This window comes from Rhopalosiphum maidis, chromosome 4 (assembly GCF_003676215.2).
Source record: "Rhopalosiphum maidis isolate BTI-1 chromosome 4, ASM367621v3, whole genome shotgun sequence".
NCBI lineage: Eukaryota > Metazoa > Arthropoda > Insecta > Hemiptera > Aphididae > Rhopalosiphum > Rhopalosiphum maidis.
The window spans coordinates 45,000,958-45,017,505 of NC_040880.1; the positions used below are offsets into that span (position 1 = coordinate 45,000,958).

At 24.4% G+C, this 16,548-nt stretch overlaps 1 protein-coding gene across 2 annotated transcripts in view; it reads left to right on the forward strand.

Annotated features, from left to right (window-relative positions):
* Nucleotides 1–1,130: 1,130 nt before the first annotated feature.
* The window catches only part of LOC113556294 (protein O-mannosyl-transferase TMTC2-like), a 252,297-nt gene continuing 236,879 nt past the window's right edge, over nt 1,131–16,548 (forward strand). Inside the window, exons 1-2 of one of the 2 annotated variants that reach the window (XM_026961148.1) lie at nt 1,131–1,770; nt 9,003–9,121. In XM_026961148.1, coding sequence (XP_026816949.1) covers nt 9,036–9,121 — 86 coding nt within the window. In that variant the 5' untranslated portion in view covers nt 1,131–1,770; nt 9,003–9,035. The remainder of the gene's footprint in view (nt 1,771–9,002; nt 9,122–16,548) is intronic. The other variant, XM_026961150.1, reaches the window with a different exon arrangement.

Here is a 16,548-nt window from a genome sequence, read left to right on the forward strand (position 1 = left end):
GGGTTTTCCAGTTACACTCAGTTTATGGTATTCACATTGAATTTTCGTTTTCGTTTAAAGAGAGATTTGTAAATATTTGTACGATACAGTCTTGATCTCCTAAGTTTCTATTTTTTTGAAAAACTCTATGTTGGATTATATTACATTTGATTCATAATTGTAAATTTATTTTTATCAGATTAACCTTGCTTTATTAATTTATAAAAGTATGAAAAATCATAAGATTAAAAATTGTATTTAATTGTATTTAATATTCTCGTGTAGAAAACGCGGTATGTATAAGTTAAATATACGATATCGTGAAGTTATCTTCTAGCGCCCACAGTTATTATCATGAATATTAAATATACACGTTATATATTATTATATTATTGTCGTATCTATTTTAAAAATTGCGCTCAATAATATTACAAAATGTCTTTTTACAAAATGTCTATAATACTGCGTACTACTGCAGCCCTGCATGTTCATGCGAAATTGACTCTGGTTGGCTACTTTATGTTTCCTCAGCACACTGTAGAGAAAACCGTCGTAATATTATAATTTAATACATTTGTCGTTGATGGTTTTGCACGGCTCATTAAACTTCGTACTTTTTTTTATAATACTTTTGATATTATTGTGTTGTTTTCGTCGAAATATGCTGGTAATGTGGTAGTGGGGTGGTATGAATACGTGCGTGTACATATTATTAGCCGAGCCTGTGGTGTATACTTAGGTATATATTATGTGTGTATGTGTGTACAAATACTGAGTGCACGTATACAATAGGGGCTCGGATTTCATCGTTTAGTATGCTCCCTTTTATGTTATGTTAGAATTTTTAATTGAAAGAGCATTGACGACCGCTTCTTCTCTTACTCACCACGTCTGTGATGGACCATCTACCCTCGCAAAACGTCATATTATACTCTCGCTGTTACTCTCTCACATATACACACATACACTTATACGTTTTCTAAACGCGAAAATATATAATATGAAAGGGAGCAGGTCCACGCATGATCCCTATAATATACGTACAACGACGCAACTCCCGCGCGCCGTGTGCCGGCAACAGCCGTGGCGCGCTGGTAGAAGGACCGTCGTCGTCGTCGCCACCACCGTTACGCCACGACCGCGCGCGTTAGTAACGTTTCGGTATCGCTACCGCGCGCAACCCGACGCCGCCGCCGCCGGACGACGACGACGACGATTACGACGTCGTCATTGTACATAAGACGACAGACCTTTGCGGAGTTCGAGACTTGCGTATTGTCGACTTTTATCCCTGAAAACGTCATACATAATAATAATAATATATCTTTGCTACTATCTCCTGAAATTCCATATTTTCGTATCGCTTCGTTCGTTTTGACGTTCGCATTCTCACAGTGTTCCCTATCGGGGGCTGCGTTCCAAGCCTCGCGCACGACTTCGTTCTGTATACTGTCCGACGACTACTCTTGTACATTCTATTTCAGTCCACTCGTTTAGAATAAATACGTTCCCATGTGCGTTTGTGTGAGATTTTGCTATGGATTTGAGTAGACCGCCGAATCGATAACACGTCGTATACCGGAAATCTACGTTTTCCGTGTAAGTGTAGTTATATATTGGATAAATATCGTGTTACAAATTTAAAATTTTATTTTGAAGACTCACATAAAAATCAATTATTTTCAAATCAAACATCAATTTATTTAAACGCAACTATGGAAATTTAAATGCGTAAACTTATTATACTATTGTGTAATTAAGCTCGCTTTTGACATCTACAACACCTAATAGGTACACAATATACTTTATTTAAAATAATAGTGATATGTAATATAAATTGTAATTACGACCAACCAATAATAATAACTATTTTTATTACATTGACGATTGATTGTAACCTAATACATATGAACCAATAACTATTTTGTATATTTTAAAAAGTTTTAAAAAGTTATTTTTAAATGTTTTTAGAATATCTTTTTTATATGTCCTATTTAATAACATTGTTTATAATAATACATTGTATACTTTAATTACACAAATTAAGTGAAATTGTTTAAAATGTGATTGTCTATTTGTGCTTTCTATGAAAAAATATTTTGTTTCTAATCTTATATGAATAATAACTGAAATGTACAACTAAGTTAGATATTGCTTTGGGAATTGTTAGTTTAGGGAATTTGAGTTTCGAACAAAGGGATCTAATGAACGTACCTAGTTTGAGTAAAATAATATGTGGTTTATAAACTTAAGTTTATTAAGGGAGTGTATTATGTTTGAAATAATTTAAAATTTTAATTTATCATTTCAATTATATTTATAATTTTTAATTAAAAGTAAAATGTATTAATAATATAATATATACATATTTATATAGTGGATCGTTTAAGTTTTTTACACCTACAGATACTTCCCATTCCACTGCCTTATTCACCCAATCTCCTGCTAAATTTAAAAAAACATAAATATACATTTTTATTTTGTTATTATTTTGTAAAAATAAAATTTGTAAATATTTATAATAATAATTTGTGATAGTATATATACAAATTTAATTGACTGGGAAATTTACTTGAAAAAAAAACATCTCCACAGAGGCACGTATATAAAATGTTTATAAATAAAAAACCTGTTATATTATCATAATATTATGTAAAAAAGAAACATTATTATTTATTAGACCGCATACAGTAATTTTTTATTAGATAGAATATCTAATAAAACTTTAGAGTAATTTTGTAATCATTGAAAGTAAAAAAAGATGTTCAGTTGTACAATTGGAATTTGTGAATAAACATAATATATTATGCTAAATTTTTTCTTAATATCTTATTTTATATATATTGAGGAGAAATCCGCGTAATTAAGATTTTAAATAAGATGGAAAATGTCTAAGTAAATTCGGTTGATTATGTATATTTTGTATCAAAATTTTCTGTCTACAACTGTGGCCGCTCTATAAGATCGTGCCTTCCAGTGCTTCCCAACTGGTGTTCCGCGGAACCTAAGGGTTTCGTTATCCGATGCCAAAGGTTCCGTAAGAAATTTGGGAAAATATACATTAATTATAATAATATTTTTGATTTGAATTATGATTTGAACATAGAAAACTCCAAAAATCATATGGGAGTTCTATAAAATGTTCAAGCTTCCGCAAAGGTTCCGTGATTAAAAGAAGTTGGAAAACACTGCTATAGGACCTGTACCTAAATACGCTTCTGCCAATATTAGTTGTTTTATTTGTTTTCCAATAAAATGTATAGTTAGTTATTTGTGTTTTATTGATAGATAAGAGTATAATTTATTATATACATTGACAGAATTGATATAATTTTATAAAAAATAAATTAAAGTAAATGTATAATTATTATTCGACACGATAACATAAAATAAAGAGGACTTACCTAATCTAACCTACCTAACGATTATTTAACTACTCCATTAATCTCAATTTATTTAGAAATTTGTGATACTTTGTGTAATATATAGCAGTCTAAAAATATATTAAAAAACTTTTTGAAATAAAAATAAAACAAGATGGAAATGAATATTAGTGGTAGAAGTAGAGTAACTTTAAATCTAATTTAAAACTAAAATAACACTCTAGATTCATAAACAGTAATTTAAATTAAGTTAATATTTAGAAAAGTATATATTACATCGTCTAATATATAGTTATTACAATAGTTTTTGTTTAGTATTAAAAATAAATAAGATTTTTGTTGAAATATTAGACTGGTAAGTCACATATGGTGACATTTATTTTATTATGTTTCTAGGATAAAATTAGCCTTTATGGTAGCACACTTACTATAATATAATCAATACTTAAAGATACATAGAACTAAACACTTTTTATTTGGCTAGATAGTAAAATAAGAATAAAAAATAATATTATACCCATATTATAAGTATACCTATAAGACAATTAATGATTTAGTTTATACCTTGTTGTAGTTAAATTTTCTTGAATCTCAATAGTTTCAAGTTCTCGTGAATAATCTAGTTTTGTAAGAATTATTTAAAAGATTAGGGTATTTGAGTTATACGTGGTATGAATAAAAATATTTTAGTTGAACTTAAAGATTTTCAATCATAATAATATTTAACTGCGATATTTTATTTGAACAACTAATAACTAATACAATAGTATACATTTCAAGTATATAATGTTGTTCAGCACTAATGTGATGGATCATTAATATGAAATTTTTAAATTTTTTTTTAACTATTTTTTTAAATATTAACTATAGCGATCAAGCATAACTTCTAAAAATTAATTTTTCATTTTTGTCTAAAATAAAGTCTAGTAAGCATCTATTTTTTAAAGTTAATAACATGTATTTATTGTTACACTTATTGAGAACTTAATATTTTGAGAGTTTGACGAAATGAAAAACATATTTAATCAAACCATATCGGACAATTCGTATAAAATATTTATTATATGTATGATACAGTTTTGAAAATTTTCAACATTATATAGGCTGATATAAATGGTCATATTAAAATATTGATTTGTATACGAAGGCCCTACGTAGGTAATAAACGGTAATAAACGTTATTTGGAAATTTGATTTTATATGGAAAACTGTTATAAATTATTTGGTTTTGCTTACTTTTTCAGATAATATTATTATAAACGAATCGTTTGGGAAATTGTTTACATTGGGGTGGTCTAAATACTTACCCTTTTTGTCAGCCCTCCAGCCAGTATATAGAACAGTATATCGTCCCCTTTCATGGATTATATTTGTCATTTTACGGAGGCAAAATCATGACAGGAGGCTACAGTGAGTAGTAGGGAGAAGAGAGAAATATGAGAGAGGGATATGGATCGAAAGTTTGGTAGACAGAGAAAGAGTATTTATGCCTAAGCCCAACCACCTTTATATAATATACGCTTTCGTTAATATTGATAGTTGCGGGGGCAGTGTAAGTCGGCAGCGCATCGCTATTTAAAATTACGTTATCTATGCGTTGCACGAATACGTTATTGAAATTAGTCTGGGTGATGTAAAACGTATTTAGGATTTTTCAGAGAATGGGGCAGGAGTGTTTAGAATATTTTTATTTGATAAAAATAAAGATAAAAATCAAAATTATACTATATTATTATAAATAATAAAACGAAAACATAGTTACACATATTATGTACTTATATATTAGCTGGGTTAGTATCGAAGGTGTATCAAAATGATCTCTCACACTAACTCCTTCTTGGTTTAAATGCGCTACTGACGATGTAGTTCATATAACAGTTATATCCATTGGAGGTAAAGGCTATAACACTTGTCACGTGTACCCATTGTGTGCGTTTTATCCTATAATATAACGAATGAACGGCTTCTTGAGACGAGGGGGTAGGAGAAAACAAAACAGGTTTTTTGACGGGGGTTGGTTGGACTAGATAAAAGTTGATTATTACTCGTATACCACGCTGCCACGGGTTGCTTTTACCAAGCATGACGCTTAATATTATAAACGTGCTTTTCGTTGTCCAGAGCGCTATAACAATATAATACAAAAATAATATTCACCTATCCAATGTATGTGGATACTATAATAAACGCTTCTTTGGTGGGCCACTAATTTTGATTGTAAATTATGGTAACGAGCTTGTGGTCGTCTAGTCTAATTTATATATAAATATCACAATACAGTAATAATAATAATAATAAAAAGCAATAATATTGAATTTTACCTCCAATTTAAAAAACTGATAGTCGTCTTTTTTGTCACCACAGTCACCACATGGATTATTTATTTGGAAACAAATAGAGGTTGAATACTAATATTTTCGTGTTTGTCATACGTTTATACAAAATTGACAATGATTATAATAAATAGATTTATTTAATAATTAACTTATTTGTTTTATTTTTATATCGAACCTATTGATTAGTGTTTAAATTTGTATTCATGCAATAATTTTGTGAATTTATTCTAACTGCTCATAGTTACTTATTTGGTTATTAACTTACGTTATTACACTCAAGTATTCCTACTATTATTTTTTCTTAATCTTAATTCAACATTTACAAGTTTCTCTTTTAACATATTATATTATTCATTTTTACTTGACATATCGAAGTTCATACTACGAATATAAGTTTTATAAATACATGTTTTAATATCAATATAATTATAAAAACACTCTAAATAATTGTTTATTTTATTTCTATATACTGTATTGAATTAACATTTTTTTTTTTTTAACTTTATGGATTTATTTATCTATACATATGTGTACAATAAGCAACGATCATGGGAGGATAAGAAAAACTTAGAATGAATAATGATATGGTAGGAAATTTCACATTAGAAGAACCTAGTGATTTTACATTTATATTTACAATTTGTAGTCTATATAATTTTTAAGTTGCGGCACCAGTTCCACTTGAGTCGTCTAGCTGCGTTACCGGGTAATGTTGGCAATTCTAGATCTCTGATGAGCTAGTCGGAGTTAATTTAGAGTTTTGTGTAGAAATGTTAGTAGTATAGAGTAGCAGTTTCGTTTACTGAGCATATTTTGAGGTTGAAGTTAATTGAGTTTTTAAAAAGATACCAAAGTGCTCCAGACAGAAGATATTCTGGAAGGTTTGGATAATTATTTTGTTAGATATTTTATCAGAACTCTATATTATCACTTCGTTTGCCTATAGTGGTTATAAGAGAATTTTATATAATATGAGTTTAAAGGATAATATTAAGTTTGAGCGTAGAAATGGTCTTAGTAGACGCAGTTTTGAGTTGAGGTTTTTGCACTTGTCTTTGAGATGAGATGACCATGTTAAACGAATATCAAGCCAATATATTTCACTTAATTTGATAGAGGGATTATGATGTTAATTAGTACAGGTGAGAGGGCATGCATGGGATCTGAGTGAAAATGTGACGGAGGAGAACTTAGATTTAGAATTATCATTTAAGCTTAAATTTGGATAGTATTAGTAACTTTAAAATATTTAAATTCATACTTATAGGATATGTTTACTTATTATAATTATTCATATTTTTTTCCAAAAAATAATATCTTACAAAAATAAAATTTATTAATGATTCTTGAATATGAATTCCGTAATGTTATATTAAACTAAATATTATAATTTAACAGTTATATGGTAGATAATTAAATAATTATTAAATGCTTACAAACTTTTTAACAATTATTGATTAAACCAAGCTATATCTAAATCATATTTCTTGTTTAAACGAATAATAATAATAATAATAATAATACCTAATCAATTATTTACATTTCGCATTAATATGTACAAAGTGAGATGAATTTAAACTGTATCGATCGCTTTTCATTAAAATCTAGCATTATAAATATAGTATATTTTAAAAGGTTATCTTATTTAACAATATTATTATATGTTATTGTATTGCATTTTATCGACTAAATTAATATTCACTATTATTTTTATAACTAGCATACTTTCTTGTCATATATTTTTGTAAACACCAATGGTACTTAGGCTTATAAATTCTATTGAAACAATTAAATAAGTCGTTATTAAATTACAAATGTTAATGAATATTATAATAATTATGAATTAAAATGTTTTATTTATACACGGTTGATACATGTTATACATATTAGAAACATTTATTTTAGGTACGTGCTTATTCATAAAATATTAATTATAGTTAATCGAAAAAGGTTCTTATTCAAAACTATCTAAAATATGTATTATATTTATATAATGGAACCATTAGTATTGTACTTCATAAAATTGTAAAGTCATGTATTTAGTTGTAATTATTAAGTATAGGTGTATTATCTTGTGTATTTTAGAATATCATGTAAATGTTTAAATAAATATTATTTGTTGAACGCAATTAATTAATCCTTAACTTTATCTTATTAAATTCAAGTAATATTGAATAATTGAGTTTGAAACAATTTAAAATAATGATTAATGATTTCTAATAATAGTTTTAAAATTGTGTTTTATAGAATTGGTATTCTAAAGTGTTAGTGTTATTGTGATATATATATGGACTTAAAAGACACTAGACTATTATTTGTTAAATCTGTCTTTGATATGAATAAGTTATAGAGTAACTGGAGATTTATATTTAGAAACAACTGTTAGAAACCGTTTCAAAGGAACAAAAGGTTTTGCCGAAATCTGATCTTAAACTCTGTTTGTCAGTTTCCTTTTAATAATGTTATTTGAGAAGATTTCTTACGTCTTTGCTTGTTTTTTATTCAAATTAAGTAATTAGTGAAGGAACGCGGAAAAAATAGAGATACTCATCATTTTAGAAAATCTAGAAAGAGATGTTTTTTATCCTCATTTCCGCCTTAATTATATTTTATTTTTAGTTTTTAATAATTTAGGTTTTTAATATTATAGTTGCTAGACGAATTTGATTATAGTTGAGTAGAAGTTATGTTTTAAAGCCCTTATTTTTTTAATTCAAAATTGTAAAAAATCAATGAAGAAATTAACTGATTAGAGACTAAAATATTTGTTAACAGTGTTATTGATTATAATTTATTTAACTTTAACAATATTAAATAAAATATATATGATATTTATTGGGTTAATAAATGAACTTCATTATAACTCAAATTATGTCTTAAATTTTAATACAAATATTTTTATATCCAAATTAAAATAATAAATATATTTATTTAATTAATAGATTATTATTATTTTTTTTTATTCAATATTGTACTAAAATTTACTAATACTCGTACTTGCTACTACATTCTATTGGATATTTATAGACATAGTTAACCAAAGCTAATTTATAGGTATTTATTCGAAATGTAAAGTTTTCGATCATAATTTTTATTTTATATCTTTGAATATTATTTAAAATACTTATAAATTTGATTTTATGAAGAAAATCAATTAATTTATTAACCAAAATAACAGTGTACTTAAAACAACATATAATATCCGCTTTTTGTGAATTATCATTCTAATATCAAAATACAAGTAATCTTTTAAAACTAAAACTATTGCTTACAGATAATATATTGACGTTTATAACTTTTTTAGGTTATTATCTGTATTCTTCATCAAGATTTAGCCATGGAAGCCGGTAGTTCGGCTTGCGTGGCTTTGGCATTTTTGGTCAACTACAATACGTTAAAAGCTGGCTTCGTATACGATGACAGGTAATTTTTTAGTAATTTTGTCTAGACTAAATAATAAATTAGATTTATATATTTAAAACACTGAATTCAATTTTGAAAAAAATTGTACCATTTTTTGAATAAGCCACTAATTTTTGCTTAGAAATTAGAATCATGTGTTGTATGGAACTATTTATCAATAATTTGAATTCATTATAAATTACTAAAATATTTGGTTTGTGTATTGCTGTCAACTTGTATGACGTACCTTTCTAAATATTATTATTATTATTTAATGTAGGTATCATAATCATATCATAATCATTATCTTGATTATGAATGATATTTTAAATGTGTGTAATTACAAAAAACAAGTTAAATGTATATACAGAATATAATAGTGTATGAAAATATTATAGAACAAACTTAAATCAAATAATTATTTTCTATATTTAATTATTAAACTAATTAAACTATATAGAAATATTTTATTAAGGATATCAGTCAAAAATTATATGAGAAAACTAAGTAGCTATTATATTAAGATAAAACGACTAAATAACTGTTTTTAAATGATTTATTTTATATAATTTAATTTTTCTTGTATTCTATAATATATTTGCACTATGGAACTTTCAGGTTTAATAGAAATTTTAGAATACTAATTTAAAATTCAAATAATTTTTTTTTTCTATATTGAATAATAATAAAAAAAATATATGCTAAAAAAAGTCTGTTTTAAATTCAATAAATTTTAATTTAATCTAAGTATTGGTAAAAAATTTCGGTTAAAATGTTTTATAAACGAAATTTATTTGTCGCTTATACATTTAAGATAACAAAGGTGAAATAGTAAACTACTATAAAGTATTATTATTTATTTGGGTACCTTTATACGAATATAAAATATATCTCTACCACTCGCAGGGTTTGAGAATTTGATTACTTTTTTTTTGATTAACATGATGCAATTTTAGATTTATAAAATTATAATTTAACTAACCAGTGATGTTTTTGTTAAGCATGCATAATATTTTACTGTCTTCGGACGTACACAATAGAGAAATAAGGGGGATAATATTACACTGATGTTAATAATAATGATACAACGATTGAACGTTAGTAAGAAAACAAATATCTAAGGAAGATTTCCATTTTAACGAGGCATATCCTTTTCATCGATGTCGTACACTGTAAAAAAGAGAAAGAGTAAGACAAGAAAAAAAAATATAAATTCTACAAGATGGTCGAACCCATAATGATATTCCTAACAATAACGCCAACGTGTGTAAATTCAGTCAAATTTCTTTAGTTTCTAACGTTAATAAACATATCTAAATAACTAATACATATATATATGAACTATAATAATTTAATAAGTGTTATTAACTGTATTATAAATATATATATATATATATCGTTTAAAATGATTAAATAATCTTCAAAAAATGATAAATTTACATAGTAAATTATACCTATTAATTTTGTATTGCAATGCGCTAAATTACTCGAAACCTTGTGATTATCTAATAGTATATTTGTATTGTCTACAATTTGATTTTGTTTATATTCATCTAAACACGTAATATGGGATATAATTATCTAACTTAAAAAAAAAAAATGGTTTATTACTATTCTGTTGAATCGGATACGAATTTTATTAGATGAAAAATTACTTTAATATTCTTTAATAATAGTTTTATTGATTTCAAAAATAGCGTTTTACAAATCGTACTTACACATATAAATATATGTTAACATAAATAATCTCTTAAAGGTAATTGCCACTAAATTTTTATGTGTGTATAATATAATATAGATTATACTTCATAAAAAGTCAGCAGTTTCAATTCTTGCTTGGTATTTATTTATTTTACTGTAGATCAAAGCTCATGTTAGAAACTACTGTTAATTAAAATGTTTACGTATGATTCATTAAAAAAAAAAAAAAAACATAATATGTAAATGAACCTTTTTCATAAGAAGTATTTTCTCAGATATTTTTAATTTGTTTAGTATATTAAACTAATGTATATACTTATTTAAATCGATGGAATATTCTAAATATAATTCGATAAATAGAAAAATAGAATTTATAAAATGCAATAAATACTTCATAAAAAGTGATAGTAATAACATTTAGTGTTACTTAAAATTTGTGTTTATATACAGCTCTTTGTATTTTAAAAGTATAATCATGTTAAATTTAAACGAAATAATTATGTTGTTTGAATTGAATGGTAGAAAATTAAAATGCACAAAACATCAATCGTGTTATATTAATATATTAGTTTAAGTGAACCGAAATTATAGGTATATTATATAATTATAATTACGTAGGTAGTATTTTACTAACCTAGAGCATTATTCATTTACCACGTTATGTTAACACATTTTTCTTTACTTATACTGTTAATAATCTATTATTAATAGTGTAATTTGTATTTATTGTTTTTAAAATTTTTCCCATGTAACTGGTATAATACTAAGCCAATGTTGCTAATGTCAATAATGATGGCCAGCGACCAGCCGTGTGGGAAGTTGGAAATTAAACAATAATTTTATTCTATGACCTACAACATTCTTATTAATTTTTCTTCTTGACGATTAGTGATTACTAGAAAAAAATCAATAGGCATACAATATAATATACATCTTTACAATAGCTTTTAATACGTGTAAGAAACTTGTCAGAACATTAAAAAATAAGTAAGATTTACGTAAATTTACTTTTACCCGTACATTTTACCGGGTAAATTTACCGAGTTCACATCTCTAGGTATAATGTTTTAAAAGTCATTTTAATATTATTTACTAACGTAGTTTTGATTTAAATTTATTTATGGCTATTGATATATGTATATGTATAAATGTGAAAATTGAAGTCTCTATCATGCATGTTCTCTGAAACTACTCATCCGATTATCTTGATTTTTTTTCAAAATGAAAGAGTACATCGCGTAGCAGATTCAGTTTATTTTCAGTTCTATAAATTAATGAAATATCGAGTTATTAATTATTAAAATAATAATAATTGGTAAACATACTTAAAGATTTTTTTTCATCCGTGTTACCAATTATTAGTTATTATTACAAATTAGTATTTTAGTAAATAGTTGATATTGTAGCAGAACAGTACAAAACTTTATTGTTGTTTTTAGTTCACACTATTGAAACTTTATTAGTTGTTAATTTTTGGCTCAGAGTGAAAAGTAAATCAAAAAACCAAAAATATTATTTATCCACATGTATTACGCTAAGTGTTAACATTAGGCAATAACATTTAATACGGATACATTTTGTACAGGCAACGAAGCTAGTATTTTATATATTAAAAATTTGATAGATGTTAAGTTTATATATTCTGCATACTTTTATTTAATGGCTTATTATGGTTTTTAATGTTTTTATTTGCTAAGAATAATTTTGTTGAAATAAGTAATGCACTTTAGTTAAAAAGGACATATTGTCAATTTAATGATAATCGTTTATTGATAATTATTAGAATTAGAAGGTGTGAAGTAGAATGGGGTAATGGACGTATACCTTTTCACTCAAGCTGTACTGTCAATGTAACTTATTTTATATTATGTATCACTTATTGCAATTTATAGATTGCAAACATTCATTTTCATAGTTTAATAATAATGAAAATTATTAGAAGTTCTTATTTTTATTATTAATCAAAACATATTTTATCACTCTTCATACTCTTAAAACTGATTTTGAGACTCTCTAAAAATTTAATTTACATAATTAAATATCTATAAATACCGTATAGATATTACATAATTATTAGACAGCTACCTTTTTGTCTTTTTGATTGGTTTTTGTTTATATTTTATTGGCTTTGGAAAATTAAGTGAAGTATTTTGACTGAAGAGTATGAACATTTTTTAAACTACCCCTTTAAAGATCCAATTAACGGAGTAGTGGTGGTTAGTAGTAGCATCACTAGCATCGACTCTTGTGTATGAATACTTGACTTCATATAGTATAAATTAAAGTCTAACAGATATACATTGGCTTCGTTGTATCATCTCGTTATATAATATAAAGTTCCTGTGTAGATACATTATTATATTTAATTTTTATATTCTCGAAACAAGGACTTATTATTTATCTCTTAACGCATATTTTACATTTTACAACAATAATATATTAATAAGCAATACTATTCTTAATAGTTCATCAGGTTATGTAATATTTACTTTTACAATATTTTATTTAACTAATACAGACGCGATTATATTAAACATATTATATAATAATAAGAATTTTGATAGTGCTTGATCTAAGGGTATATTTTTAAAATGTTTATATTAATTATTGTTTACAATAGTAATAATAAGAACCCTTTCGAAAATTAATTTTAATTATTTGTTTTAGTAACATTTGTATTTATAATAATTTTAAGTTTAATGACTTTGATTCTTCAAAACAGTGAAAAAAAAAATGATACTATATGAATTATACCTGGGTTTTTAATCTATATCATATAAAATTGTTTTCAAAGTTTCAACTTAAAATAACATTTTGTGTGTTGATTTATTAGTATATCTTTAACTCATTTTGTAATCAATTAAAGTGATTTAGTTATTATAATTGGACATTAAAGAAATTCTACAGACATTTTAAAAGGTATACGATATAAATACTACAAAATGTTGTTTATTATTAGATTTAGAGAAGTTAATAGAAAATTGATTTTACTGTAGATTTTGTAAAATAATGTGCATGGATTTAGTGAGTTAGTTCTATGGATCATCAATGGTTTATTATTATTTTTTTTTATGTAACTTATAATATAACTATATAAAATCAAATAATATATATTCATTTTATTTAGAGTGCAATAATATGAAATAAATACTTTTTTAATAATATAGATAATGTCTGTCAAGTAAAATTCAAAATATTTAAAAAAAAACCTAATTTTAACATAATATTGTATACAATTGTACAAAAAATGGTCTCTTTCCAAGTCAGCGTTTAGAATGACCGTGTCAGTGGTAAACAAAATTCCACAGGATCATGTAAAAGTAATATATTTTAACAGTAGCTTACAAAAGACAGAATTCCGAAATGTTTTCTCATTTCTGTTGACTTAAGGAATTCGTTTGTTTCTACGAAGAGATGAGTCCTTACATTTCAAGCTTTATAAAATAAATGTCCAAGACTAAATCAAAAGAAAAGAGTTTTGATGTAGAATTTATGATTCTAGTAACTTTTTTTTAAGTTAAACTTGCATATTTACAACACAAATCTACAAAAATATTTTAAACTAAAATGTTTAATAATAAATAAAAACAAAATGTTTAAAAAGAGACTAACAATTTCTATGTTATTCAATGTTTGTAAAGGCAAATAAAAATGTATTATAGTATTTTAAAAATAAAAAAATTGAATAATTATTAACAAATTAAAATGCAAAATATATAATTTAATAAATACCTTATGTTTTCAAAACAAATACCGTAATATATTTACGCGTGTATATTTTATTGAATACAGAAAAATTCAAATTTTTATCTGGTGAATGGTGATTTCTACAATATGGCATTAATAAAAACAATGATATTCTAGCTATTGTGTTTAAAAGAAGAAAATATTATGTACTATAATTTGAAATTAGGAACTGTAGATTTTAATATTAATATATTAATATTTAAATATTGTTAGAAATCATGAAAACAAAATACGAAAGTTTTTTTATTAATTGTTCTTACTAGAATTAATATAAAAACATTGCCTTTGTTAATTTTTTACAATAAAACGAAGTCAAAATGTTAACGACATTTGATATTCAAATTTAAAAAAACGATTTTCCTCCAAAGTATTTTTGTTATTTTACTGTAATTAGAAAAATATCAATTGTTTAAAAATTTCACATTTTTGTCATTGTTTTAATTATTATTTTCTATACATAAAATTACATTTTCAAAATATTTGTAATAATTTTAAGCTATTTATATAATGGATTTAAACATTGTTGTACGATATGTCGGTTAGGGCTTATAAAAAAATACCCAAATTAAATTTATAACTATTATAATTATAATGTATGATATAATACTATAATAATAATTATGAAATTTAAATTAAAAAAAATATAAATTAATTATGAAATATATTTTTACGTATAAGCTGACTACATCATTGTTGGTTAAAGCTTTTGGGTAGGGTTTTTATTTATTTAATTGTCATTGTTGTTGGGCCTAAATTAAACATAATAAGTATATATCGAACTATTATTTTTTACGAGTAAAAGAAGTTACAACAGAATTTTAAACATCAGTAGAATTTATTTTACTATTCTTGTCACTTTTTTCAATTTAACCAATGGAAACTTGTTATTGATACGTAAAAGAAAGACAATTATTTGGTAAAAACTGTTTTTATTGTATGTGGAAAAAGCATTAAAAAACTATAAAAAAATAAACAATATTGATTCAACTTGTATTATACCAAAATACCATATATAATATGTATTATGCAGTTAATAATTTTGTTCAAATAAAATAAAATAAAAATTTATATTCATTATTCATTGTAGTTTTCTACAATTTAATAATAACTGAATATATGTACTTTTAAACTTTTAATTATAAAGGAATTTAACATTATTAATTGTAGTAGTAAAAATCAATTAATTCAATACAAAATTCTTCAAAAACAAATAACGTGATGAGTGATGATCCACGTCGTAGTTCTACCTATGTACATAATAAAAATGTTATTATTTGTAATTTAAATATGGCAACTAACAAGAATCACATTTTAATTAAAATATTGAATATATTTTATTTTATCCACAAGTTGATCGATAAGATTCTATGATTGTTTAAAAATTTATGATTGTTAACAAATATATTATATATTAATATTTATAATTAATATTAATATGTGTCATCCATATTCAGTGATTGTGAATTTTATAATATTATTTTTCTACTAAAAGATGGATATTATTTGGATTGTCAGTCAGATACTTGAATATGTTTGAGATTTCAATAATGCATAATAGTATTCTATCAGTTTTATAAAACTCCAAAAGCAAAAATTCATATTAATATTAATATTAATAATCTTTTAATATTTAGAAACTGTTATTTTAGAATTTCTCATAAAATAAAACTGAATATCAATGAATTAAAATAAAAATAAAATAACAATAACAGTTTTGTTAACGTGTGATAATATCGTATTCCGTAGGTTTATTTTGTAAAACTGATTAAATCATAAAAATATGTTTAATATTATAAGTTATAATTTATAACCTGTATAAATGGTAATTACGATTTATTATTATAATAAACACGTTTTTTTTTCTTTTGAATAAGAAGGGATTTAACATTAATTCTGTTTAGCGTTGTACATTATTATTTGTTTATTTATTTATTTAAAGTAACACATCGCCACATATTAGAGTAACTGATAATAATTTTAATTAAAAATACATCTTACTA